General features: G+C 43.4%; 4 protein-coding genes, 4 non-coding genes and 6 pseudogenes across 8 annotated transcripts; 11 read left to right on the top strand and 3 right to left on the bottom strand.

Annotated features, from left to right (window-relative positions):
- Window positions 1-2,615: 2,615 nt before the first annotated feature.
- Window positions 2,616-7,081, top strand: LOC141766832 (uncharacterized). Its single transcript, XM_074634340.1, has 3 exons — window positions 2,616-2,856; window positions 6,399-6,563; window positions 6,763-7,081. Exons 1-3 carry the CDS (start codon window positions 2,618-2,620, stop codon window positions 7,079-7,081), a joined length of 723 nt encoding a protein of 240 aa, XP_074490441.1. The 5' UTR covers window positions 2,616-2,617.
- A 277-nt stretch (window positions 7,082-7,358) lies between these two features.
- LOC141766161 (uncharacterized) lies at window positions 7,359-8,714 on the bottom strand. Its single transcript, XM_074633189.1, has 3 exons — window positions 8,618-8,714; window positions 7,963-8,172; window positions 7,359-7,862 (listed from the first exon to the last, which is right to left on the bottom strand). Exons 1-3 carry the CDS (start codon window positions 8,630-8,632, stop codon window positions 7,359-7,361), a joined length of 729 nt encoding a protein of 242 aa, XP_074489290.1. The 5' UTR covers window positions 8,633-8,714.
- Window positions 8,715-10,835: 2,121 nt separating this feature from the next.
- Window positions 10,836-13,326, bottom strand: LOC141778094 (uncharacterized). The gene is made up of 4 exons (XM_074652415.1): window positions 13,133-13,326; window positions 12,834-13,022; window positions 12,236-12,705; window positions 10,836-12,136 (listed from the first exon to the last, which is right to left on the bottom strand). Exons 1-4 carry the CDS (start codon window positions 13,314-13,316, stop codon window positions 10,910-10,912), a joined length of 2,070 nt encoding a protein of 689 aa, XP_074508516.1. The 5' UTR covers window positions 13,317-13,326; the 3' UTR covers window positions 10,836-10,909.
- A 123-nt stretch (window positions 13,327-13,449) lies between these two features.
- Window positions 13,450-15,436, bottom strand: LOC141765494 (uncharacterized). The gene is made up of 6 exons (XM_074631912.1): window positions 15,143-15,436; window positions 14,640-15,002; window positions 14,346-14,536; window positions 13,923-14,259; window positions 13,661-13,757; window positions 13,450-13,541 (listed from the first exon to the last, which is right to left on the bottom strand). The coding sequence occupies exons 1-6, from the start codon at window positions 15,167-15,169 to the stop codon at window positions 13,450-13,452; spliced, it is 1,107 nt and encodes a 368-aa protein (XP_074488013.1). The 5' UTR covers window positions 15,170-15,436.
- Window positions 15,437-17,701: 2,265 nt separating this feature from the next.
- Window positions 17,702-17,850, top strand: LOC141778995 (U1 spliceosomal RNA; annotated as a pseudogene).
- Window positions 17,851-18,426: 576 nt separating this feature from the next.
- Window positions 18,427-18,561, top strand: LOC141778767 (U1 spliceosomal RNA; annotated as a pseudogene).
- A 525-nt stretch (window positions 18,562-19,086) lies between these two features.
- LOC141779964 (U1 spliceosomal RNA) lies at window positions 19,087-19,250 on the top strand. The gene has a single exon (XR_012596493.1). It is a non-coding gene; the product is annotated as a U1 spliceosomal RNA (small nuclear RNA).
- A 1,806-nt stretch (window positions 19,251-21,056) lies between these two features.
- Window positions 21,057-21,191, top strand: LOC141778764 (U1 spliceosomal RNA; annotated as a pseudogene).
- A 576-nt stretch (window positions 21,192-21,767) lies between these two features.
- Window positions 21,768-21,902, top strand: LOC141778840 (U1 spliceosomal RNA; annotated as a pseudogene).
- Window positions 21,903-22,427: 525 nt separating this feature from the next.
- LOC141779898 (U1 spliceosomal RNA) lies at window positions 22,428-22,591 on the top strand. The gene has a single exon (XR_012596464.1). It is a non-coding gene; the product is annotated as a U1 spliceosomal RNA (small nuclear RNA).
- A 576-nt stretch (window positions 22,592-23,167) lies between these two features.
- LOC141778759 (U1 spliceosomal RNA) lies at window positions 23,168-23,302 on the top strand (annotated as a pseudogene).
- Window positions 23,303-23,815: 513 nt separating this feature from the next.
- LOC141779840 (U1 spliceosomal RNA) lies at window positions 23,816-23,979 on the top strand. The gene has a single exon (XR_012596449.1). It is a non-coding gene; the product is annotated as a U1 spliceosomal RNA (small nuclear RNA).
- A 576-nt stretch (window positions 23,980-24,555) lies between these two features.
- LOC141778534 (U1 spliceosomal RNA) lies at window positions 24,556-24,690 on the top strand (annotated as a pseudogene).
- A 525-nt stretch (window positions 24,691-25,215) lies between these two features.
- LOC141780483 (U1 spliceosomal RNA) lies at window positions 25,216-25,379 on the top strand. Its single transcript, XR_012596671.1, has one exon. It is a non-coding gene; the product is annotated as a U1 spliceosomal RNA (small nuclear RNA).
- Window positions 25,380-25,720: the final 341 nt, after the last annotated feature.

Raw genomic sequence — 25,720 nt, 5'->3', positions numbered from 1 at the left:
GACGGACATCGGCACGGAGATAAAGATAAAGAGATGGATAAGGAACAAAAAGCTAAGAGGGATGAGATCTGTCGTGAGAAGGAACTGACGATAAATGTTGAAATAATTTGTGAGGCCAAAATACAGATTTTTGACATTATTACTAGCGTGAGAATGTTATGCGGAGTGCTATTGGCATGCCGAGGCACGGGACCGGGCAAGTATGAAGTCACGATGTTGAACGAAAAAGGGAAACAAAGGCTGCTGGATGGATTTAAAATCGGGGAAACAAGCTTTATCGTTAAAGAGCTGTGTTACGACGAGCTGGTAGTTTCTTTCCTAAATCTGCCCGCTTATATGTCACTGACAAAGAAATCAATGACAAGCTGCTGGGCTGGGGAGCGAGACCAACTTCGCCTGTCAAGAGGAGGATATGGCCGGGAACAAAGATCGCAGATGGCACGCGCTTTGTAAGAGTTAAATTCAGTGACAATATACAATCCTTACAGTACTTGACCAAGTTTGACATCGCTTTAGGTTCTGAATACTTCAGAGTAATCAATGAGAAACTGTGTGGGTCACTTACTCAGCAGGCTGGTTAGGTTAATTATCTCTGAGCAGAGGCAGCTGGGGAGCCTAATTGTCCCCGATGAGGATCCGGTGGTTGAAGCCTATATCTACCCCTGGTTTCAGTGCTCAGGTGCTGACTCACTGTCTCTTTGTCAGAGGTAGTGAGAGCACTGTCCTGTTTTTGCTCTATCTGTATAGGGGTGTGTGAATCTGCAGAAGTACCACGTGAACCTATCTGTGGGATTCAGTCACCATTTAGCTTCTTCTCAGAGCTGGAGTCTCTTAGAGTGGGTTAGGTCTGTGTGGCCTGTCTTCGCTGGTTCTTCTGTTTCATTTATGTTCTAGTCAGCTGCTCGGCAGCGGCGTTTTAGTTTTTTTTAGTCTTTTCAAGATATACTGAGTGTAGGGAGCCTTCCTTTTAGGTCTGTTTTCATTTGGTGTTTCCCCTCTCCCTTTAAATCGCTTGCGATGTTTGTGGTTATCCTTCAGGATTAACTTTAAGATTCCCCTGGTCCGCGATTGCGTCCCTTCCTTTGTTCCCCTGACACAAACAAGTTAAAGTGTGTAGAATATGTATTCAGCCAGGGTGTATCCTGAGGGAATGCCCTGAATTTTACTGTCATAAGTGTGGAGTGCAGGGTCACTATGCAAGTGTTAGGATCACGGTTTCAAAGGTGGACCCAAATGCAGAAAGATCAGGCAGAAAGATAAATTCAACAAAAAGCAAGCTTTAATTGCAAAGTTTGTGGACAAAACAACTTTACAAAAACAAAACCAGAGTCCAGATCCAAAGAAATAACAAAGTACAAAAGACACACACCATAAAACAAACTGAGAACAAAACCAAAACTACAAACCAGAAGACACAAGGAACACTAGGCGCATGGCAAGGACGAGAAGCATGCAGGAAGGACAAAACAAACTGACAAAGACAGAGGGGAACACACAGGCTTAAATACAAGAGGGTGATAGACACAGGTGGAACAAATCAGTGCAGGGCAGACAATCAACAAAGGCGGGAAAACAAACAAAGGTAGGAAGTAAAACCAGACAAGAACACAGGAGGAGTGAATTTCAAACTAAAAAAGGAAACACTACAACGCAGAATAAAATAACAGAAAACTCAAATCCAAGAAAATCAAATCACTAATACAGAACTAACAGACTAAAAGGAGGAACACAAGATCAAAACAAAAAGGAAACAAGTCCAAATGTCCTCTGGCACAGCCGGACCATGACAGCGTGACCAGCGCGGACACCAGGAGATGCAAAATATGCAAGAACTCAAATAAAGAGTGCATTTGGTAATGTAAATCAGGAAAGCAAAATGAATGAGACTGATAATGAAATAGCTGATAATGTGCAGAATGATGAGATGGTGGATGAGGAACTGGGAGAGGATAAGGAAGGTTAAGGGGAACATTGTAACTGCTGAAGAAGACGAGGATAACACTGTGGAGGACGTTGACAAAATGATGGATGAAAGAGAGAGGCAAGAACTAAGTTCAAGCCTAGATGAAGTCAATGAGAGCATGCTGCTGAATGGGTCAGTGACAGCTAAGGAGGCAGAGGAGGGCTAGACGATCTCCCATGTCTCCTGAGATGAGAGACTCTATTGCAGCTATAAGCTCCAGAAAATAATTCTTCCCAGTCCTCAGTCTCGCTATTCACATCCAATAATAATGATTCAGAAGAAGAAATGGATTTGGCACTACTTATACCTGCACAAAAAAGGCTAAGCCTTAAAGTGACTGGAAAAAAGGCTAAGAAATTGAAAAAGAAGAATGTGTAATTGAAACTTAAAGTGGCAGTAGGCAACAATTTTTTGGCATAATTTGGCAAAAATTCCATAATAACCTTTCAGCATATTGTAATTCAAGTGATCTGAGAGAAGACTACACCTCTGCTCCTCCTCATGGCTCTCTTTACAGGCTTTAGGAAATCTTGCCCGTGACGGCAGACTTTGACCAATCACAGGTCATTTCAGAGAGAGCGTTCCTATTGGCTGTTCCACAAAAGGAGATGCGCGTTCACATCTGGTCTCTGCAGATAGTGAAAGCCTCGGTCAATGGCGGAACAACCTATTGAAAAGCTTGCTATTCCAGCATTGGCAGCAACTGCCTACACCTCAAAACAACCCAAAAAAAGAAAGACAGACTTTTCAAAAAGACAGTCCAAAAGAGAGTCCGACAATAAGCGGAATAAAACGCATGTCAATATCGGCGAAGCGTTTCAGCGGTGGAGAAATCTCCGGGACAGCATCGGCCTCACGTTGGACTCCGAGCTTGCAGTTCTTCTCCTGGACAGGTAAGCTACTAACTTCGTTTTCCTGTAATATCTCAATGTTTTGTACTGATTTGTTTGTAGGTAGCTTTACCGTGAAAGCAGGCGATGAGTAGCCAGGTTGAAAGTACGTTAGCCTTCTGCTAACCGTAGCCCGAGGCTTGCTGCGGCTAATTCAAGTCCATGTTTATGTTTATGTAGCTACTGTAGCTAGATCCTTGAATCACAGTCTGTCATCTCAAAGGGCTTTATAGACCCATACGTTTACTAAGAAGAATAACGGACGGTAATTCCCATAGAATTGCCGCTATATAACGACACATCACAGTCAGTAGTACTCGATACAGTAACGTTACTCATACAGTAACCTGTATGAGTAGCGTTACTCATACAGTAGCGTTACTCATACAGTAACCTGTATGAGTAGCGTTACTCATACAGTAGCGTTACTCATACAGATTACTGTATGAGTAACGCTACTCATAATTCTCCTTTCAGTATTGTTTATTGTCCCATGGGGGAAGCGCGTTTTCCACCGACATAATCTAGCCCTCATATTGTTATAAACCAGTTTCTTTAGTTTTCGTGGTTTGCACAAAACAAACAGCCTTCAAACTACCCCATCCCCCATCCCAGCAACATCCACCCCCTGGATAGTTATTTGTGTTTACAGTCATAATGTGAACAGGGCTTGCAGCAATTATTATTTAGCGAACTAAACTATTACGATTACTATTTTTTATATGTTATTGAGTCCTGATTTCCAAATTACATTCCATTTTGTGATTCATATTTTCCCGTTTTATTTTGTTTTTCAACAATAAGCATATAACCCCCCCCCCCACCCCACACACAACACTAACCCCCACCAGCAGTGGAGTTGGGTTTCACCTTCATTCACAACCTGTACAGTCGTTTCTTAGTAATCTCAGCCTAGAATGTCATCATTTCTTATTTATACTTTGTTTTATATTCCTTTTGCAATGACATGTATGATCAAAATCTATAATGGTATTGTATGTATGTGTTTTGCAGCTATGAGAAGATAAGGGTAATGTCAACACCACACAAGGTTGGACACTTTGCCAGACCCAGCAGTATCTTGCATTTTGGCTGAATCTCTCTCTGACCGGTGAGTCTAACTTGTTTTGTTTTTTTGGCTATTATGTGCAATCAGAATTGGCTTATGCCTTTCCATTGATGTCCACATGAAGAATCATTGGGAAACCAGCTGAACTTGTCAAGACAGATGCCCTCCCTCTGGTTCATTTTGATTTAAACTTGATTCCCTAATTTTCAGAGATGATGACTTCTCTGTAGCTGGTGTTGGCGAGCTGGATACCAGCAACAATGAGGATGCATCAGTACAGGAACTTGATGCAAGGTATATTTTCCATGCCAGTGACAAATATGGTAGCATATGAGTTATATCCTGCATTCTTGGTGGTTATATTCTGGTATCAGAGTTTGTGATGAGCAGTAATGTGATCTTATTCTCTTATTATTTCATTGTGCTTAGTATGACATCACTTGATTTGAATGCTGACCGCATCAATGTAGAGGAGTTCAACGACATTCAGAATTCCATGTAAGTTTATCTGTTTTTGAATTTCCTCTTTATATTTTGAGCATGTGCCCCTTTGTATATTGGTGCAAGATAATATTACTAAATAATTTTATCCTGTCTATAGCATTGACTGGGCAGATGACACCTTGTGCCACGCTGAAGAGACAGAGTCTGTCTCATCTTTGGAGGAGGAGGAGGAGACAGGGAAGTCGACAGTGATGACGACAGTGATGCTGATTACATCTTCCCTTTGTGTGTCCGGTAGGTCACTGTGGTGTGTGTAATTATCTATCCATCCATTTTCTTTTTTTTTTGTTGTCACGGGAGGGGCCTGTAGCTTATGTTCACATTCAGTGAGTGCAAGGAATGTGATTACATAACAGGTGTCCTACATGTCTGAAATTATGTATCCATTTCACAGTGCTTTTTTTGTGATTCATAATATTTTCCCAACAGAACTGGTGGTGCCCTCCCCTCTACGAGCATTCGCTTGGATGGACTTCCAGCCATAAGTATGCAGGACACTGTGCATGACTCTTCAGACGTCGGTCCGACTCACACAGATGCACCTGAGATGACAGAAAAGCTCCAGCCCCAGAGAGAAGACGAGGTCATTGGCCAGCCGGCTTCTATTGCCTATCATCTAAACGAGTACCTTATGCTGCCCATCCCCATGTGTACCGCCAAGGACCTGTTACCAATGCAGCGTGCCAGGCCCATGGACCCTTTCAGGTGACGGTCAAATCCAGGGCCACAGCTGCCATCATTGAGTGGGTGAGTATTTATTTTACAGTATTGATATTATGTTGTCTTTTAAAATATTTGGACAAACGTGAAACGGCGCGGAACAGTGTCATCATGGAGAAGGAAGCCTTCATCCGGACTTTTGACACACTTCGTCAGGAAATAGGAAATTTGAGCGAAATATGTACTGATGCTCATAGCCAGATAGTTGCACTCTTTAGTACGTATATAGGTTTTTAGTTTGTTATTCATTTCTAATTAGTGTGTTGACTTATGCAGGAGTCGTGCAGATGTCTGTACTTACAAATGTCTTTTGTTCACTGTTCATACAGCCAAGGGCATATATAAGTCATGGGGAGTTCGCCATACCCTTGACATGTGGCACGGATCGAAAAACCTTGGAAAGAAGATCCACCAGGTAATATTATGGAATGTATTTCATTTGAACTCATTGTCACTTCGTCACAAAACTTGCTTACACCAATCATTTTCTTTAATTGTTTTTGCATTTCATTCTGTGGTCAGGCGAGCCAGCAGAAGGGGTGCTCCATTTTACTCATTTGGAGCAAGGATGTGTGCAACCACTTTTGGTTTTGTGCCAAAATGTCGGCAACCTATGACGACTTCTTTGTAAGTACTATATGAACTGTTATTTATATTGCTACACTTGTGGAGCCAGAAATATTTCACAGCTGCAGACATCATTTCAGTGTAATGTGTCGGATCATTGCTGATGCGTTATTGTTCTCTTAGGACATGTGGGTTGGCCTACTCCATCACGTCACAGGAGAACACGAGTGGGCTCTTGGCGCCTGTCACCATGGACCCTTGTCGGACAACAGGGACAAGGAATTGATAGAGAAGGGATCTGTGGCACACAGAGCACTCACTGAGATAGTGCTAAATGCACGCTGGCTGGGTGAAGTAGTGAAGTACCTGGGATTTAGGTATGTGGGCATGGGTTTTACATGTAATGTTTATGTTCACAAGTATTTAACTCAAACAAAGGAAGCTCCTGGCTTACTCCCTATAAACCCACATAGGGAAGAAAAAAGTGAGTAAATCTTGGGAAAGATCATGCAGAGAGTGGGTCCCTTTTTGAAAAATCTCTAAAATACAGATGATTGTAAATCATGCAGTGACTTGATCAAAGTCCTTTTTATTTTTTTACTGTCCACCACTGGTGGTGACTATATGTATCAACTAATGACTAATGACAACATAAAAGATCTAATACTTGTTTTTTTCTGTTTAGGTCTACAGCAGAACTTGAGTCCTTTCACAACCACATACTGATGTATGCCAGCAAGAGATTCAGTTTCACCCCGCCCGTCTATTCAGCTCGCACCCTACTTGCTGGTTTGGATTATAATCATCATGTCCACCGACCAGTGCAGAGAAAAGCTGATGGCTCCATTGAGTAAGTTCTTAAAATTGACAACAGTATACCCACTAAAACGGAAGTATATTAGTTTTATAATATAAGGTCAAATTTATACATGAATAATTATAATGAATGTTGCCCTTGCACAGGCAGCAGTTTTGCAAATTTATCACAAATTCATTTTTCAATAACCATCTTTTCCTGTTTCGGTCATATGCTAATTTCATTATGTCAGATACCGGAAGCTGTACAACAAGAAGTCGCGGAAGTGGAGCCTGTACACAATGAAGGTCGACAAGGACTATGGCTACATTCCTGACCTCCAGAGGGCCATCCTCCGAAGCCGCACCACAGCAGACAGAGGCATGCCGCGTGTGAGACGCCAGAGGCCTGATGACCCGCGGCAGTATGGTGTGCTATGTGGTATTCCACCTCCAACCACAGAGGAGCTACTGCACACACAAGTCAGTCGACGACAAGGTATAGAAGTTCTTTCAGTGGGCCTCATTCAACATCCCTTCTCCAGAAACCCAAATTGCATGTTTTCACACTAACCCTTGCAGCCTTCACAAAATAGTTTCTCATTACACTGATTCTGATTTAAGTTGATAAAGGTTGCATATAGATATTGTTAATTACAATCAGCTTTTTGACGACTACAGAGATGTTATACGAAAGGCATAATTTATGATAATGTAAAGACATCACGCATTGACACACAAAAAGAGACGCATTGACATGTTGTCATTGAAATAATATGGTAATATAGCATGAGAGGCAGAGTAAGAAACTTCTCAACCAACAAAAGACCAGCATAGAGTTGCAGTTGTTTCAGAGCCTGCGTGTGATAAAGCCCACATATTGGTGGTGTGGGTCAGAGTATCTGTCCCTAATCCTCCACACACAACAGCTTGGAATTACAGTTCTGTTACCCCGCCCCAAGGCTCCATACTGCCACACAACAAACTGCCGGTAAGCAGCATACCGGAACTGTCTGTTGTCCTCTCCGGGATTGGGTACGTCCTGCTGAGCCCTAATGTCGTTCCAGATCCTCCTGGCCAGGCGAAGGACACCCTCATGGAGGATGTAGAGGTCCACATGACGTAGCAGGGAAATGCAGTTCTGTGGTGGCTGGCCACAGCACTTTCTTTCCACGTCAGTGGGCATTTCCCTGTACCTCATGCAGACACACCACTCAGGTTGATTGGGGTCCTGGCCAGGAGGACCTGGTGGAGGAGCGCTGACCATTAGATCAAATATGAGGCTGGGATCCCTCAACAGACATCTCCCCAGAAGCTCCCGACACTGCTGCAGGCTCAAACACTGAATTCTGGCCTAGAAAGACAGTAGATCAGGGAAAAAGTATTACTTTATTTATGAACAATAATGATCATAATGTGGACATAAAGTATGGACATGTTATATTTTGAGATACCTGTTCATCTGATATCCGTCGAGCTTGTAGTTGTTGTACTCTGCTGAAGTCATCTTCAGCCAGAGGGTCTTCAAGCTGACTCTGTCCTCTCCCCCGGCCAGACCCTCTGCCACGTCCACGTCCACTAGCTCGCCCTCTTTCTCTCCCTCTTGCTCGTCCATTCGTAGCCGGCTGCTCCAGGACATAGTCAGGATCTGACTCGACGGTGCTCTGTCAGTAATAGATATGTAACAAATGTAAAATTACCATTTCCATTATGAATAACATGGTCATGGTTTTATTTATTTTCAGATGTGTAAAGTTATCTATACAGACTAAAAAACAGTAAAGTTAGAAAGATAGCATTACTGAAACTTGAAGAAGCAACTGGCCGTTGGCTAACGTTAGCCAGCTAGCTATGCTATAGATTGAATAAAACATTGGGCTCCGTTGTTTCTAAAGTTTAGCTCGTCATTTCGTCTAGAAAATAAACAATTGCTTTTATTTGGTCTATAAACGAAACACTTCAAATGCAGCAAAGTCTTACAATACTTTAGCTTTTGTTGACGTCGGTCTCCAGCGTTATTTTACACTAAGCATAAATACTGTCTGTTGTCATATGTTCAAAGTTGTCCGTGGTAGCTAAATGTGGTCTGTGACAAAGTATTTTTCTCACCTGTGACTCAGCCATGGTAACTGTTGATGTCGTTAGAAGATGATGTTACCATGGTAACTGCTGATGTCGTTAGAAGATGTTACCATGGTAACTGTTTATGCCGTTAGAAGGTAATGTGTAGCTCGCTGCGGTAGCCTCCTCAGATGTAGCGAGCACGTATGAAGCGCGTGCATATGCCCGTTCTCGTGTGGGGGGAGGGGCTTCGGACAGAGAGGGGAGAGCGGAGAGAGGAGAGAGAGGAGAGGGCAGCTCGAGGGGATGCAGGATTTAGCGTTTTCCGGATTTCTACGCGCTGCAGCTTTAATACCAACCATATTCTTGAAAAGAAGCATTTTGAAGAAAAAAATATGTATGTAACAAATAACCAACTGAGTAGAGATTGTCAACTGTGAGTGTATTGTAGTAACACGCTTCAAGTGTCAACCCAAACTAGCCTAATTTTCCAGAATGTGTGACATCAAAGGACGATGAAATCACATCAAAGGACGATGACATCACTGTAATACATAAAACAATATGTATGAATATTCAAAATGATATATGGAAAACTAAATTTAAAATTGTTTTTTAAATTCTTATGTTGTTCACCCAGGGCGAGGCTCAGCCATTGCACTGTGGTTCACGGGGTTGAGCTGTACGGTAGTGCAATTGTCCCTCAACGCAATTGGTCAAAAGTCTATAATCTAAAGCGACAAGCAGCAGAGTTATATTAAAGCAACAAGCACCAGAATTATATTAATGTGACAAGCACCAGAATGATGTTAAAGTGATAAACACCAGAATGATGTTGTTGAGTAGTCAGCATGATAGATTTATAATATAATAGGGATATATTCATCAAATATATGAAATATGGAGCAGACTCAGTCTTCATTTAGAACCCTGATATAGTGAATCCAGAAGAAAGCCATTATCCCTTGCTGGTTTCTGTTATTATTCGATGTGTTTGTTTATCATGCAAGCACAAATGTAATTTTATATGTAAGACTTCTTTAATCATTTTTGTGATGTGTGGTGTCACCATTTTCAGATAACATTTTATGTGCTCTTCAGCAGAGCAGCACCAAAATACTGCTGCCAAGCCATTTTAGGGAAACTGGGTGTAACTTTATAGACGAAGCCTGACAGTTCCATCATTTTCCACAAATATGATGTTTGACTTAGGTTAACTTCAGAATTATAGCAAACAATTCAAGACAGCAGACGCATACTCTATAAAACATCACATCAGCTGCTATACCTGTCTCTTTATACCTATAGATCTTTATCATTTTCTTTGTATATGATTACAGGGGAGAGTGCGAACACAGGCCCCCATTACCGGAAGGAGGACTGGACAGGAGGAATCTACAATACGGCTCACCCCCAATCCCCCCAAAGGTTGAGGACTGTTGATATCATCTGTATTCATTCCATTACAGATTTAAATTGTCTATTAATTGTGATACCTATTGAAGCCATTGAATTATATATATATATTATATATTTGTGTAAGCAAATGCTACATAATACATGTCATTCATTCACTTGTTACTGGACAGATTTTTTTTCCAATGAAGTAGTTTAATATTTCTGAGGCTGATTAAAGCTACCTTAATGTTTCTATTGCTATATATGCAAAAGTATCTGATATCATTGTACTATAAGTGCAAACAAGTAATCTGTCACTCTGTGCCCCTATTTTTTGATGAAAACAAATGTACCCCTATTGTTGCATTCATTAATTGATATTCCACAACTCATTGTTACTGTAACACAGACCATTTTAATGAACAAAGTGCATGAAATGGGGAAAACACAAAAATAAAATGTATGCAATTTGGAACGAAGCCTTTGTCTCCTACTCTGTGTCCCAGGTGCATAAAAAAGTGCAAATAATAAATAATAATAATAATAATAATAATAAAACAGAACTATAGTGCAGAAACTATAGAGGGAAAACACAAAAGAGGGAGGCCCAAAACAACCTGGAGGCGAACCATCGAAGGAGAAATGAAGACGAGAGGATACAGCTGGAACGGCATTGAGAAGAAAGCAAACGACAGAGATGAGTGGAGATCCTTAGTCCTTGCCCTATGTGCCACCAGGCACAACAAGGACTAAGCAAGTAAAGTATAGTGCAGAAAATAAAGTATCACTGAACATGACTAAGAATGAAATGCCATAACAATATGAACATAAATATATACATGAAAATGAAAACTAACTAAAACTGGCAACAACACAACAGTACAGTTCAAAAGACTATTTACAATACATATTTACAGATATATACAGCGTATTTACAGGTTATCACTCTAAGTTGTCTACAACAGAGGTGAAGTGTTCGTAGCTGTCGTACACTCTGTTGTCCAGACCTTTCGATGTGGACATCAGTTTTACAGGGCAGAAAGTTTTTTTTTTGTACTTTTTATGTCCCTGTGTTGGTTGGCCACAGCATGCACAGACAGGGAAATTTTGCACCCGTGATATTTTCTCTGCTAGTCCTATGGGCTGCTCCTTCCCCTTACGCTTGTACTGCGTAGATCTCGACCAGGATGAAGGACGGCAGTCATGTGCAGCAGCAGCAGCAGTTGATGTAGTCGGACCAGCAGGCATTATTGACGGAGCTGGACGAGCTGATGTCGTCAGACCAGCAGGCATTATGGGCCGTGTGGATGGGCCAGCAATGCCTGCGGTTGCTGTGGATGCAGAGAGGGAGGGCACAGGTCTGGTAATGGTAGAGGTGGCAGGGGTTTTTCTGACCGGCGGTGGCAACAGCACAGGTGGCAGTGGCGGTTGAGGCCGGGAGAGTGGCACGATCATGTCCGTCCTTCCCTTTAACACCTTTGTCCCTGCCGTGCTGGGTGTGGGCACATACTCCATCAGAGGGTAGTCTGGTGGAGCGAGGATGGCTGGCTGGTGTGGTGCTGGAGGGAGGTCTGCAGATGAGATGGAGGTGAGCTTTGTGATGAGGCCGGTGGGCTGTTTTGTGGCACGCAGGTTGAGGAGGCGCTCTTGACAACGGATGAAGTCCCGCACTGTCTTGATGTTGATTTTTGGCAGAGGAATGCCTGCTTTGCACAGGACTTGATCCTCCACCAAAATCCGATGCTGGATTCTCTCGTAGGCCTTCAATATGGTAGCCTTTTCAGGACTGATGCGAGACCCTTGAGGTGAGCGCAACCACAACAGTTTCACCAGCGTGTACATCAGCCTGTTGTGCTGAGCACTGATGTCCTGTTGTGCTGGTGCGTAGCGCTTGGCCATCTTTACCCTCTGTATCACAGCAGCATCAACAAGATCATCCCTCTTTGTGCAGCAGTAGAGGGTGTTGCCCCAGTGTGTTCTGTAGAGCTGATTGAACTGCTGCGGCTGCTTGTCATGCTCCTCCACTGCATTCCAGACTTCCAGGACCTTGTTCCTCTGCTCAGTGGAAAGGGACAGCTTGTCCTCTGTCAGGCCAATGTCCACCAACACAGAGCAGAACTTTTCCAACTTCTGAAAGCCAGGAAGAGGGTTTGGACTGCAGGCATCCTCCTGTTAAAAAATTGTCATACAAATGTAAGTTGTAAGTAAATGTGTACATTATCCAACAAGTGAATTGCAATTTATTCTAGCAGACACGCAGTTACTCACAAAGGCCGGAGGTTGAACAGTGGAGGTTTCTTCGCTGGTGAGTGTAATGTGGGGCACGATGGCATGCAGCACGTTGTCATGTGCCTCCACATCGCTCTGGTACGCCTCGTCTGCCTCGGGATCTGGATCGGGCTGCCCAGGCTGAACCACCTCCTCATCTGGATCAGGTCCATCGTTGACCAAGTCCCGAAGAGAGAAGGTTCCAGATTGACCCGTGCTCTGGCTGAACAGGTACTCCAACCCGAGCAGCTCGTTGGAAGGGACATCAGCAGGGGCCCGGAAATTCTCCTCCACTGCCTCTCCGAACAGCCGCCGACAACGGGTGTTGAGGCGGTCAATCAGCGGGGCAGAGTAGGTCCTGTGGTGCCGTCCTTTGCCACCAAACACGGCATCTGAGCTCCTGTCGGAGTTCCACCGTGCAATGCCACTTATCAGGTAAACCTGATAGGGCCGTGCTGCACAGTGGGGACCTGAGTAGAGCAGAGTAAAAGGTAAGTATTTCAATTTAGGTTTGTTGAACATCACAATAAAAGATATTAGAATAATGACAGGGTCACATATTTCATTTTTTACATGTATACAGACTAGAATTGTGTACCCGGAATCATGTGCGGCAGAGATTTGTGGAATCCTTCCAGGCTGTTGCTTCCACGCAGACCTTTGTAGTAGGGCACGTCCACATTGTTGATGGTTGTGGTACGCGCCACCCGATACATATTCATGTCTGGTGGATCCTGGATGCACTCCAGGTGTCTCTGCTGGCCTGCCCACATCTCATCAATGGCCTCTGTAAATACACATACATACATACATATATGCATACAGTGTGTTATGTTCACTTTGTATGCTACACTAACCGTATCGATGTTGTAATAATGTTTTCGCTGTCTTTTTTACCAGGTGATTTGAACAAGCTCACTCCACTCTCGTCCAGCCCGGCGGGACCTTTCAGCTCCTCGATGGCCTGCTGGATGAGCCGGAAGGTTTCCTGAGCCCCAAGTGTGACCCTCCGCACATGGTGTTTGAGCTGCTCCCTGGAAATGTAGAGGCGGATAACGTCTTTGTCTGAGACCGACTTCATCGTTGCCGGAGCCTTGGCTCTGACTGCCTTGATGAGCAGCTCCAGGTCTGTGCGGCTGTAGGCCAGCACTGCCCCAGCTAGAGCAGACTTGAACGCAGCGTACTTGCAGTGAGACTCTGTGCGTATGGCTGCGTCAAACCGGTGGATCCAGTGGAAGATGTCCAGACGCACAACCATCCCATTGTCCACCCAAGGCCGGAACAAAGTCTCCACTGATGTTGGGCCCTGTGCACGGCAACATCCCCTGTCCACATACAAGATCTTGGGGACAGATTGATTGGCCAGCCGGAACCTTTCCATGACTCCACGGCACATCGGTTCCAGCTTCTGAGTGGACTCCTCACAGGTCAGCACAAATGAAACTATTTGTGAGTGCTCGTTCCCGATGCTGGTGAACCACTTAGCTGAGCCATGACCCTCCCCAGACAGCTTCTTCACCACCTAAAAAAATATGTCAGGTTTGTATAATGTGATAACATCTCTTAAGATTGTATTGATGTGTTTTTTGTTTTTTTTTCATTTTACAACAGTATGAAAATATGTTTTGCATCATACATACTGTATGATGCAAAACATATTTTGAGCGTTATGTTTTGATTTACATACTTTCTTGGTGGAATCCATTTTCAGCACAGTGCCAAAGGTGGAGAGGATCTGGTTCCGGTAATCCTGCACATTGTTGGCTTCTGACAGCAGGAAGGCGTGGCGCAGGAGCCGTGCAGAGGGAAGCTCTCTTTGAGGAGGTGGAGCCTGGAATGTGTGACTGAATGCAGAGACGATCCCGCCGGGCTCCGCTACGGTCATGAGGAGTGTGGTGTACAGGTCCTTACGGTGAAGGTACTCCTCGACGTGATTCTCCTGTATCTGACGCCACACCTTGACCATTGTGTTCCCTTCGGTCCGGTCCCTCAGAAGGCGCACAACATTCTTATCCACGCCACGCCTTTAAGTAGAGTCACAATCAATATGTTGCAATTTGTGATTACTTTCGAGTTTGTTAAATGCACACATTATGTTCAGTATACTCACTTGCTGGTGAGGATGGCAGGGAACATAGCTTGATGAGCCTCGCTAAGTTGCGATAAAATAGCGGGATCCCACGCCATCCACCGGCCCACCGTTCCACCGTCTCCGCTCCTGGCTGCCTTTATACATGGCCCACAGCCCAGGACCTCTGTGAGCATTGAGTACCAGCTGGACATATCACAGATGTGACGTACCTAAAGTACATTTTGGGGGAAAAAATCAAATCAAATAAAGGCAAATAGCAGCATAAATAAATATTCAACTGTAATGTAATAACACAGGGGAAGTGAGTTATACCCGGGTGTGGTAGCCAGACTTGTAGAGGTGCACATTCCGTCCTCTACCAGCACAGTCATCACCTCGAGGACACTTCAGGGAGTACCTCCACACTCCAACGGGGCGCCACACAAAGACGCGGCTCCGAAAAAAGAGCTGTGGAGTTGGCAGAGCACCTCCAACATAGCCAGGAGGTTCTGGTGGGTAAAACCACATGCGGTCAGATTTCAACACCCGTCGCCTCTTCAACAGACCGGTGATGTCCTTGTAGAGTTGAACGGGTGTGAACAGCCCTCTTTCTGGGTCCTCTTTGAGCCAGGAAATGTCAGCAGGTGGGATGCCATTGGGGTTTTCCCACAGACGTACCCAACCCTCTATCTCCACCTGCAACACACATAACGCATACAAAACATTTGGTTATTATTGTGTACAAAGTATTGTTAAAACACAAACCAATTTCAAAAACATGTAAAAACAAATTGTTCTCATTTACATTGTTTTCATATAATGTGAATATCACTTACAGAGGAGTCTCTCAGAGGTGATTCCATATCATGACCCTTGGTGGTGGACGGGGTCTCTGTGGGCCTGACAGTTGCCTCGGACTGCTTGGGCTGCTGGACAGCGGCCTCGGGCAGCTTCGGCCGGACGGCGGCCTCGGGCAGCTTGGGCTGCTGGACAGCGGCCTCGGGCCGCTTCGGTCGGACACCGGATGGTGACTCTTGGGATTTGAGCAAATCTGAGAATTTACCAAACAAAGTAGTTTTGTATTATGATTTTTTTTTCGGAACAGTTTGATGTATATTAACTCTGTATCTCACTTAACTTCAACTGCCTGGCTTGCAGCTACCAGTTCAGCGTCATCGCCTGGCCATGATGAGGGGTCGAACTGGGAGGTGCTTGCCTGCTGGGAGGTGCTTGCCTGCAGTTGCTGGACAACAAATGTAATGTAACTATCTAGATTTTATGACGTACCAGTCTTTAATTACCAAAAGCAAACAAACACATTTAGCCAAACTGCTTTAAATATCAGTAATTTGAACAATTTTCATTTACTACATTATTCTGCTCTTCCTGTTTCGTAACAAATAATCAAATCAAAACTTACTTGCTCCTCCTTCTTCTTTATATATTTCTTGAAGCGCTTCATCTGCACACTCAAGATGTGGGTGACCGGTGTGTTCTGCCACCTCCTCACAGAGCTGTAGGCCTTCTTCATCACCTCCCTCTGCTCAGCACTGAATTGCTCAGGCCTGTCCTTCTGGGTGTGGTACTGGCTGTAGAGTTCCCACATCTCCTGAAAGGTGTGATGCTCAAATCCTCTCTGGCCGTAGATACACCTGTCGATGTTGGCCTCGAGGAGAGCGGAGACTTGTGGGAAGCTCTCTGCATATTCAGTGAGGTGGTCTTTCACCCACTGGTTCCCCAACTGTCCCTTTCTTTGTGGGTTTGTCACCTCTTCCCTGTGCTTGTCAAGCATGCTGAAATCATATTATACATCAACTTAGTATCGTCATCATTAATATCACAGCAATTATGATAATGAGCAAGCAGATATACAGATAATTTATTTTAAACATGCCATGAAAATGTTTTTTAAAATGCATAGCCTACAGTGGTATTAAATATAATATGCTTACTACTTCATGTAGCCCACATCATTTGCCACAAGCCAGTAAAATGGGGCATTCAGATACTGGCCGAACGGCAACACCAGCTTTCCGAGGCACTGCTGACACGATGGCGCGGGGATGCCCTCTGCTCGAAGGAGCCTCTCTGCGTGTGCCAAGGCGGTGGTCTGGTTGAGCAGCTCCTGTGGAGGGTTGGAGAACACCAGCTTCTTCTCCCGATAGCACCGGGCCTCTTTGGTCGCGATCACCACAGCCTGTTGGCGATCCTTGGGGGCATCTGGGTTGTTGATCCGGATGACTGGGGTCGCCATCCCTAGTTAGCTAATTGAAAAACATAAAGAGCAATGCTACAACAACAGCAGCAGCAACAACAATATGATTGTTATTGTATTATAATGATATATTAATCACTAATATAAAAATTAATGTTAATATATATAACAGGTATTGATACCCTTTTAGCACACAGCAAGGAAGAGGAGGAAGTGTCAGAGCATAATGATAACTGCTAAACCCTAATTACAGCTTCTTCTCATAACTCATAACTCCTGGGCCTACAGTACTGACTCCCATGCATCTGTCATTTTATCCACTTTTTAACTTCTCTTACCTTTGGCAAAGGTTTGGCTCATAGATTTGCCTTACCGATAAAACTGGAGTCAAAAAACACAATGAGAGAAACCATTGTAGTTGTTATATTCTCCTATGTTGAATACCATGGTATTTTGACAACAGGCAAAAATGATTAGTCTCCCTCACCTCTGAAACACTGGATAGGAGTTACTACCTATTCATTAATGAGTGATGAATTGTTTTTGGAAGCCAAATAGATTTGGAGGTCAAGATTTGAAATGGTTGGTAACATATAATGTTAGGTCAAGGCAAACGTTATTATTAGATGTATTAGATATATTAGATAGATGTATTAGATTATGGTCCACACACTGTAATAGTTAGTAGCACATCAACAAGTGACATTTCAAGCTAATGCTCTTTTATACACTACAGTATCCACATAGTGGGTATAAGGAATAAAAGCTAACGTTATCATTCAAAAGAGGTTTTACTGAGAGATGCTAATCTTCACCTAATGTTATTTACCTGACCCGGTCCATAGGTCTACTGTTGTACGTTGGGACTTGAAAAGCAGGTAAGGTTTAACACGAGAAATGCGTTATAACGTTATAACAAAAGAAATATATCATTTAAATGAGAGTTTACCTGTAAACAACGTTTAGCTAGTTGACGCTAACGCTAACAAGACGTCCAGCCTCCTCCGGCAAAGCGTGCATTATAAACGGCGATGTTTCTGTTTGTCTTGTCAAATGACCACTGTTTTGTCAAGCTTCACTGAATAAAAAGTTTTTTAAAAAAAAGTTTAAAAAAGTTTAAAAAAAAAAAAAAAGAAAGAAATGCGTCGATCTGATTGGTAGTCTACAACCCTCAACCTGTAGACTACCAATCAGAGTCTAGGGTCTACTGTCTACAGTCCCTGTAGACATTTGCACTTCTGTAGACTCGAGCTCTGTGAATTCCCCAAATGTGGGAATCTCAACTGCATAATTTCTGGTAGTGGGGGACTGCGTTCGCGCTCTCCCCTGATCATTATGTCCAAGTTAAATGAAAGGAGTCCTCGGCTGCGATGTACTTTAATGTGCTGCGCAGCATGCTAATATCCAGCTTCCTAGTCAGTGTGATTGCGGCAATGTTCATTCTGAGGCCTTTGGATACTTTTGCAGTATGTCCAGAAAAGTGGCAGTGTTGCTGTGCAGCAGTGACTGGTGTACGTTGTGAACCTGTGTGTTGAGCAATGCCAGTTGCATCCAACTCAAATTTACCTGGCAGGGGAGATACAATGATCAAGTATTTTATGACAATCATTTTTTTTTAAAGATAAAAACAAATACAGATTAATACCAACCACATTCTTGAAAAGAAGCATTATTTTGAAGAAAAAATGATTTATGTAACAAATAACCAACTGAGTAGAGATTGTCAACTGTGACTGTATTGTAGTAACACGCTTCAAGTGTCAACCCAAACTAGCCAAATTTTTCAGAATGTGTGACAACATCAAAGGACGATGACATCACATCAAAGGACGATGACATCACTGTAATACATAAAACGATATGTATGAATATTCGAAATGGTATATGAAAAACTAAATTTATTAAATTCTTATGTTGTTCACCCAGGGCGAGGCTCAGCCATTGCACTCCGGTTGTGCTGACCCCTGTGAATTCCCCAAATGTGGGAATCTCAACTGCATAATTTCTGGTAGTGGGGGACTGCGTTCGCGCTCTCCCCTGATCATTATGTCCAATGCAAGGAGTCCTCGGCTGCGATGGACTTAAATGTGCTGCGCAGCATGCTAATATCCAGCTTCCCAGTCAGCGTGATTGTGGCAATGTTCATTTTGAGGCCTTTGGATTCTTTTACAGTATGTCCAGAAAACTGGCTGTGTTGCTGTGCAGCAGTGTCTGGTGTACGCTGTGAAGCTGTGTGTTGAGCAATGCCAGTTGCCCGTGATCCCCATGACAGCAAGAAGTGGGTGTGGTCTTTTGGATGGGACCAAATCATTTGTGTGTACTCCTCTCCGAGGTTGCTCTTTCTTTGTGGAAGAAATGTATTCTAAACCTTCTTCCATTGCTAGCATGCTTGGGTTTAAGGTTTTGTGCTGTTGCTGGGCTGTGTTTTCTTTCTTAGAGGCAGAAACAGCTTGCCAAGGTGAGCTAGTGCTAAAGGCACTGAACTCTAGGATTTTGCGCTGTTGCAACTGTCAGCCAGGGTGCTGTGTCTGAGAATGACCACCCTGTCTCTGACTCATCCAACTCATACTTACCTGGCAGGGGAGATACAATGATCAAGTATGTTGTTCACCCAGGGCGAGGCTCAGCCATTGCACTCCGGTTGTGCTGACCCCTGTGAATTCCCCAAATGTGGGAATCTCAACTGCATAATTTCTGGTAGTGGGGGACTGCGTTCGCGCTCTCCCCTGATCATTATGTCCAAGTTAAATGAAAGGAGTCCTCGGCTGCGATGGACTTAAATGTGCTGCGCAGCATGCTAATATCCAGCTTCCTAGTCAGTGTGATTGCGGCAATGTTCATTCTGAGGCCTTTGGATACTTTTGCAGTATGTCCAGAAAAGTGGCAGTGTTGCTGTGCAGCAGTGACTGGTGTACGTTGTGAACCTGTGTGTTGAGCAATGCCAGTTGCATCCAACTCAAATTTACCTGGCAGGGGAGATACAATGATCAAGTACAGATACAGATACACATACAGAGAGCTTTATTTATCCCCGAAGGGCAATTCAGTTTCTGCAGTCCACCGAAACATATACACACATTCATACTGCACAATCATCATTGACAGAGGGAACACAGTAGGTGGCATATGGGTAGGTGCAGAACAATAAAAGTACAAGATTAAAAATTAAAAATCTTCGCAATAAAAACAATGAATACAAGAATAAAAACGAGACGAGATAAAAGAATAACGGAATAAATAAATAATTAGAATAGAATAAAGTGCCAAGAGTATTTGCACATCTCAAATTGTATTCCAAGAATGTACCTAATGCAAACACAGACAACCGTTATGTGGTTAGTGCAAAATAATTGTACATTCAAAGTAAATAAAACATTTTTTGTTGTCGTTCATTCATGATAGTTACTCTGCGTTCAGCAGTGTAATGGCGGAAGGAATGAATGACTTGGAGTAGCGGTTTGTCTTTCTGTGAGGCGGCAGATAGCGCCGTCCTGAAGGCAGTAGTGTGAACTCACTAGACAGGATTTGGTTGTGATTAATAATGTTTTTGGCCTTCTGGAGGACACGTTTCTCCCAGAGAGAGTTTAAGTTGCTCTGCTGGGCTCCGATGATTTTGGAGCAGACTTTCACAATGTTATTTAGGCAATTCCTGTCCTTCATAGACAAACCGTTAAACCAGCAAATAAATGAAAAGGTTAAAAGGCTCTCAACATATGACAAGTAGACAGTGCACAGGATAGATCTACTCACAACAAAGGAGTTGATTTTCCGCAGCAAATGAATTCTCTGTTGGCTTCGTTTAACAATGGACTCAGTGTTTACATCGAACTTGAGATGAGAGTCAAACACTGTGCCCAGGTACTTATAAGAGTCCACGATGTCAACATCCTCGCCATGAATTATACTCTGAGTGGGATTAATCTTGTTTTTCCTAAAGTCAATCACAAGTTCTTTAGTTTTTGAGACATTAAGATCAAGATAATTTTTGTCACACCACTCGACAAAGGCAGGAAGAGCACAGCCATGATCTGACTCTGCCCCCTGTAGGAGCGACAGGAGTGCAGTGTCGTCTGAAAATTTCACTAATAAGCTGCCCTCCTTAGAAGACCTGCAGCTATCTGTGTACAAAATAAAAAGCAATGGCGAAAGGACGCAGCCTTGCGGAGAACCTGTATTAGAGACCGAGGTATTAGACATAATACCTCGTATTTTATGACAATCATTTTTTATGACAATCATTTTTTTTTAAAGATAAAAACAAATACAGATTAATACCAACCACATTCTTGAAAAGAAGCATTATTTTGAAGAAAAAATGATTTATGTAACAAATAACCAACTGAGTAGAGATTGTCAACTGTGACTGTATTGTAGTAACACGCTTCAAGTGTCAACCCAAACTAGCCAAATTTTTCAGAATGTGTGACAACATCAAAGGACGATGACATCACATCAAAGGACGATGACATCACTGTAATACATAAAACGATATGTATGAATATTCGAAATGGTATATGAAAAACTAAATTTATTAAATTCTTATGTTGTTCACCCAGGGCGAGGCTCAGCCATTGCACTCCGGTTGTGCTGACCCCTGTGAATTCCCCAAATGTGGGAATCTCAACTGCATAATTTCTGGTAGTGGGGGACTGCGTTCGCGCTCTCCCCTGATCATTATGTCCAAGTTAAATGAAAGGAGTCCTCGGCTGCGATGGACTTTAATGTGCTGCGCAGCATGCTAATATCCAGCTTCCTAGTCAGTGTGATTGCGGCAATGTTCATTCTGAGGCCTTTGGATACTTTTGCAGTATGTCCAGAAAAGTGGCAGTGTTGCTGTGCAGCAGTGACTGGTGTACGTTGTGAACCTGTGTGTTGAGCAATGCCAGTTGCATCCAACTCAAATTTACCTGGCAGGGGAGATACAATGATCAAGTATTTTATGACAATCATTTTTTTTTAAAGATAAAAACAAATACAGATTAATACCAACCACATTCTTGAAAAGAAGCATTATTTTGAAGAAAAAATGATTTATGTAACAAATAACCAACTGAGTAGAGATTGTCAACTGTGACTGTATTGTAGTAACACGCTTCAAGTGTCAACCCAAACTAGCCAAATTTTTCAGAATGTGTGACAACATCAAAGGACGATGACATCACATCAAAGGACGATGACATCACTGTAATACATAAAACGATATGTATGAATATTCGAAATGGTATATGAAAAACTAAATTTATTAAATTCTTATGTTGTTCACCCAGGGCGAGGCTCAGCCATTGCACTCCGGTTGTGCTGACCCCTGTGAATTCCCCAAATGTGGGAATCTCAACTGCATAATTTCTGGTAGTGGGGGACTGCATTCGCGCTCTCCCCTGATCATTATGTCCAATGCAAGGAGTCCTCGGCTGCGATGGACTTAAATGTGCTGCGCAGCATGCTAATATCCAGCTTCCCAGTCAGCGTGATTGTGGCAATGTTCATTTTGAGGCCTTTGGATTCTTTTACAGTATGTCCAGAAAACTGGCTGTGTTGCTGTGCAGCAGTGTCTGGTGTACGCTGTGAAGCTGTGTGTTGAGCAATGCCAGTTGCCCGTGATCCCCATGACAGCAAGAAGTGGGTGTCGTCTTTTGGATGGGACCAAATCATTTGTGTGTACTCCTCTCCGAGGTTGCTCTTTCTTTGTGGAAGAAATGTATTCTAAACCTTCTTCCATTGCTAGCATGCTTGGGTTTAAGGTTTTGTGCTGTTGCTGGGCTGTGTTTTCTTTCTTAGAGGCAGAAACAGCTTGCCAAGGTGAGCTAGTGCTAAAGGCACTGAACTCTAGGATTTTGCGCTGTTGCAACTGTCAGCCAGGGTGCTCTGTCTGAGAATGACCACCCTGTCTCTGACTCATCCAACTCATACTTACCTGGCAGGGGAGATACAATGATCAAGTATGTTGTTCACCCAGGGCGAGGCTCAGCCATTGCACTCCGGTTGTGCTGACCCCTGTGAATTCCCCAAATGTGGGAATCTCAACTGCATAATTTCTGGTAGTGGGGGACTGCGTTCGCGCTCTCCCCTGATCATTATGTCCAAGTTAAATGAAAGGAGTCCTCGGCTGCGATGGACTTAAATGTGCTGCGCAGCATGCTAATATCCAGCTTCCTAGTCAGTGTGATTGCGGCAATTTTCATTTTGAGGCCTTTGGATACTTTTGCAGTATGTCCAGAAAAGTGGCAGTGTTGCTGTGCAGCAGTGACTGGTGTACGTTGTGAACCTGTGTGTTGAGCAATGCCAGTTGCATCCAACTCAAATTTACTTGGCAGGGGAGATACAATGATCAAGTATTTTATGACAATCATTTTTTTTTAAAGATAAAAACAAATACAGATTAATACCAACCACATTCTTGAAAAGAAGCATTATTTTGAAGAAAAAAAGATTTATGTAACAAATAACCAACTGAGTAGAGATTGTCAACTCTGACTGTATTGTAGTAACACGCTTCAAGTGTCAACCCAAACTAGCCAAATTTTTCAGAATGTGTGACAACATCAAAGGACGATGACATCACATCAAAGGACGATGACATCACTGTAATACATAAAACGATATGTATGAATATTCGAAATGGTATATGAAAAACTAAATTTATTAAATTCTTATGTTGTTCACCCAGGGCGAGGCTCAGCCATTGCACTCCGGTTGTGCTGACCCCTGTGAATTCCCCAAATGTGGGAATCTCAACTGCATAATTTCTGGTAGTGGGGGACTGCGTTCGCGCTCTCCCCTGATCATTATGTCCAATGCAAGGATTCCTCGGCTGCGATGGACTTAAATGTGCTGCGCAGCATGCTAATATCCAGCTTCCCAGTGGCAATGTTCATTTTGAGGCCTTTGGATTCTTTTACAGTATGTCCAGAAAACTGGCTGTGTTGCTGTGCAGCAGTGTCTGGTGTACGCTGTGAAGCTGTGTGTTGAGCAATGCCAGTTGCCCGTGATCCCCATGACAGCAAGAAGTGGGTGTGGTCTTTTGGATGGGACCAAATCATTTGTGTGTACTCCTCTCCAAGGTTGCTCTTTCTTTGTGGAAGAAATGTATTCTAAACCTTCTTCCATTGCTAGCATGCTTGGGTTTAAGGTTTTGTGCTGTTGCTGGGCTGTGTTTTCTTTCTTAGAGGCAGAAACAGCTTGCCAAGGTGAGCTAGTGCTAAAGGCACTGAACTCTAGGATTTTGCGCTGTTGCAACTGTCAGCCAGGGTGCTGTGTCTGAGAATGACCACCCTGTCTCTGACTCATCCAACTCATACTTACCTGGCAGGGGAGATACAATGATCAAGTATGTTGTTCACCCAGGGCGAGGCTCAGCCATTGCACTCCGGTTGTGCTGACCCCTGTGAATTCCCCAAATGTGGGAATCTCAACTGCATAATTTCTGGTAGTGGGGGACTGCGTTCGCGCTCTCCCCTGATCATTATGTCCAAGTTAAATGAAAGGAGTCCTCGGCTGCGATGGACTTAAATGTGCTGCGCAGCATGCTAATATCCAGCTTCCTAGTCAGTGTGATTGCGGCAATGTTCATTTTGAGGCCTTTGGATACTTTTGCAGTATGTCCAGAAAAGTGGCAGTGTTGCTGTGCAGCAGTGACTGGTGTACGTTGTGAACCTGTGTGTTGAGCAATGCCAGTTGCATCCAACTCAAATTTACTTGGCAGGGGAGATACAATGATCAAGTATTTTATGACAATCATTTTTTTTTAAAGATAAAAACAAATACAGATTAATACCAACCACATTCTTGAAAAGAAGCATTATTTTGAAGAAAAAAAGATTTATGTAACAAATAACCAACTGAGTAGAGATTGTCAACTGTGACTGTATTGTAGTAACACGCTTCAAGTGTCAACCCAAACTAGCCAAATTTTTCAGAATGTGTGACAACATCAAAGGACGATGACATCACATCAAAGGACGATGACATCACTGTAATACATAAAACGATATGTATGAATATTCGAAATGGTATATGAAAAACTAAATTTATTAAATTCTTATGTTGCTCACCCAGGGCGAGGCTCAGCCATTGCACTCCGGTTGTGCTGACCCCTGTGAATTCCCCAAATGTGGGAATCTCAACTGCATAATTTCTGGTAGTGGGGGACTGCGTTCGCGCTCTCCCCTGATCATTATGTCCAATGAAAGGAGTCCTCGGCTGCGATGGACTTAAATGTGCTGCGCAGCATGCTAATATCCAGCTTCCCAGTCAGCGTGATTGTGGCAATGTTCATTTTGAGGGTTTTGGATTCTTTTACAGTATGTCCAGAAAACTGGCTGTGTTGCTGTGCAGCAGTGTCTGGTGTACGCTGTGAAGCTGTGTGTTGAGCAATGCCAGTTGCCCGTGATCCCCATGACAGCAAGAAGTGGGTGTGGTCTTTTGGATGGGACCAAATCATTTGTGTGTACTCCTCTCCGAGGTTGCTCTTTCTTTGTGGAAGAAATGTATTCTAAACCTTCTTCCATTGCTAGCATGCTTGGGTTTAAGGTTTTGTGCTGTTGCTGGGCTGTGTTTTCTTTCTTAGAGGCAGAAACAGCTTGCCAAGGTGAGCTAGTGCTAAAGGCACTGAACTCTAGGATTTTGCGCTGTTGCAACTGTCAGCCAGGGTGCTGTGTCTGAGAATGACCACCCTGTCTCTGACTCATCCAACTCATACTTACCTGGCTGGGGAGATACAATGATCAAGTATGTTGTTCACCCAGGGCGAGGCTCAGCCATTGCACTCCGGTTGTGCTGACCCCTGTGAATTCCCCAAATGTGGGAATCTCAACTGCATAATTTCTGGTAGTGGGGGACTGCGTTCGCGCTCTCCCCTGATCATTATGTCCAAGTTAAATGAAAGGAGTCCTCGGCTGCGATGTACTTTAATGTGCTGCGCAGCATGCTAATATCCAGCTTCCTAGTCAGTGTGATTGCGGCAATGTTCATTCTGAGGCCTTTGGATACTTTTGCAGTATGTCCAGAAAAGTGGCAGTGTTGCTGTGCAGCAGTGACTGGTGTATGTTGTGAACCTGTGTGTTGAGCAATGCCAGTTGCATCCAACTCAAATTTACTTGACAGGGGAGATACAATGATCAAGTATTTTATGAGAATCATTTTTTTTTAAAGATAAAAACAAATACAGATTAATACCAACCACATTCTTGAAAAGAAGCAT

The sequence above is a fragment of the Sebastes fasciatus genome, chromosome 1 (assembly GCF_043250625.1).
Source record: "Sebastes fasciatus isolate fSebFas1 chromosome 1, fSebFas1.pri, whole genome shotgun sequence".
NCBI lineage: Eukaryota > Metazoa > Chordata > Actinopteri > Perciformes > Sebastidae > Sebastes > Sebastes fasciatus.
Note: the sequence above shows the minus strand (reverse complement) of the source record. Positions and strands in the feature narration are given on the sequence as shown.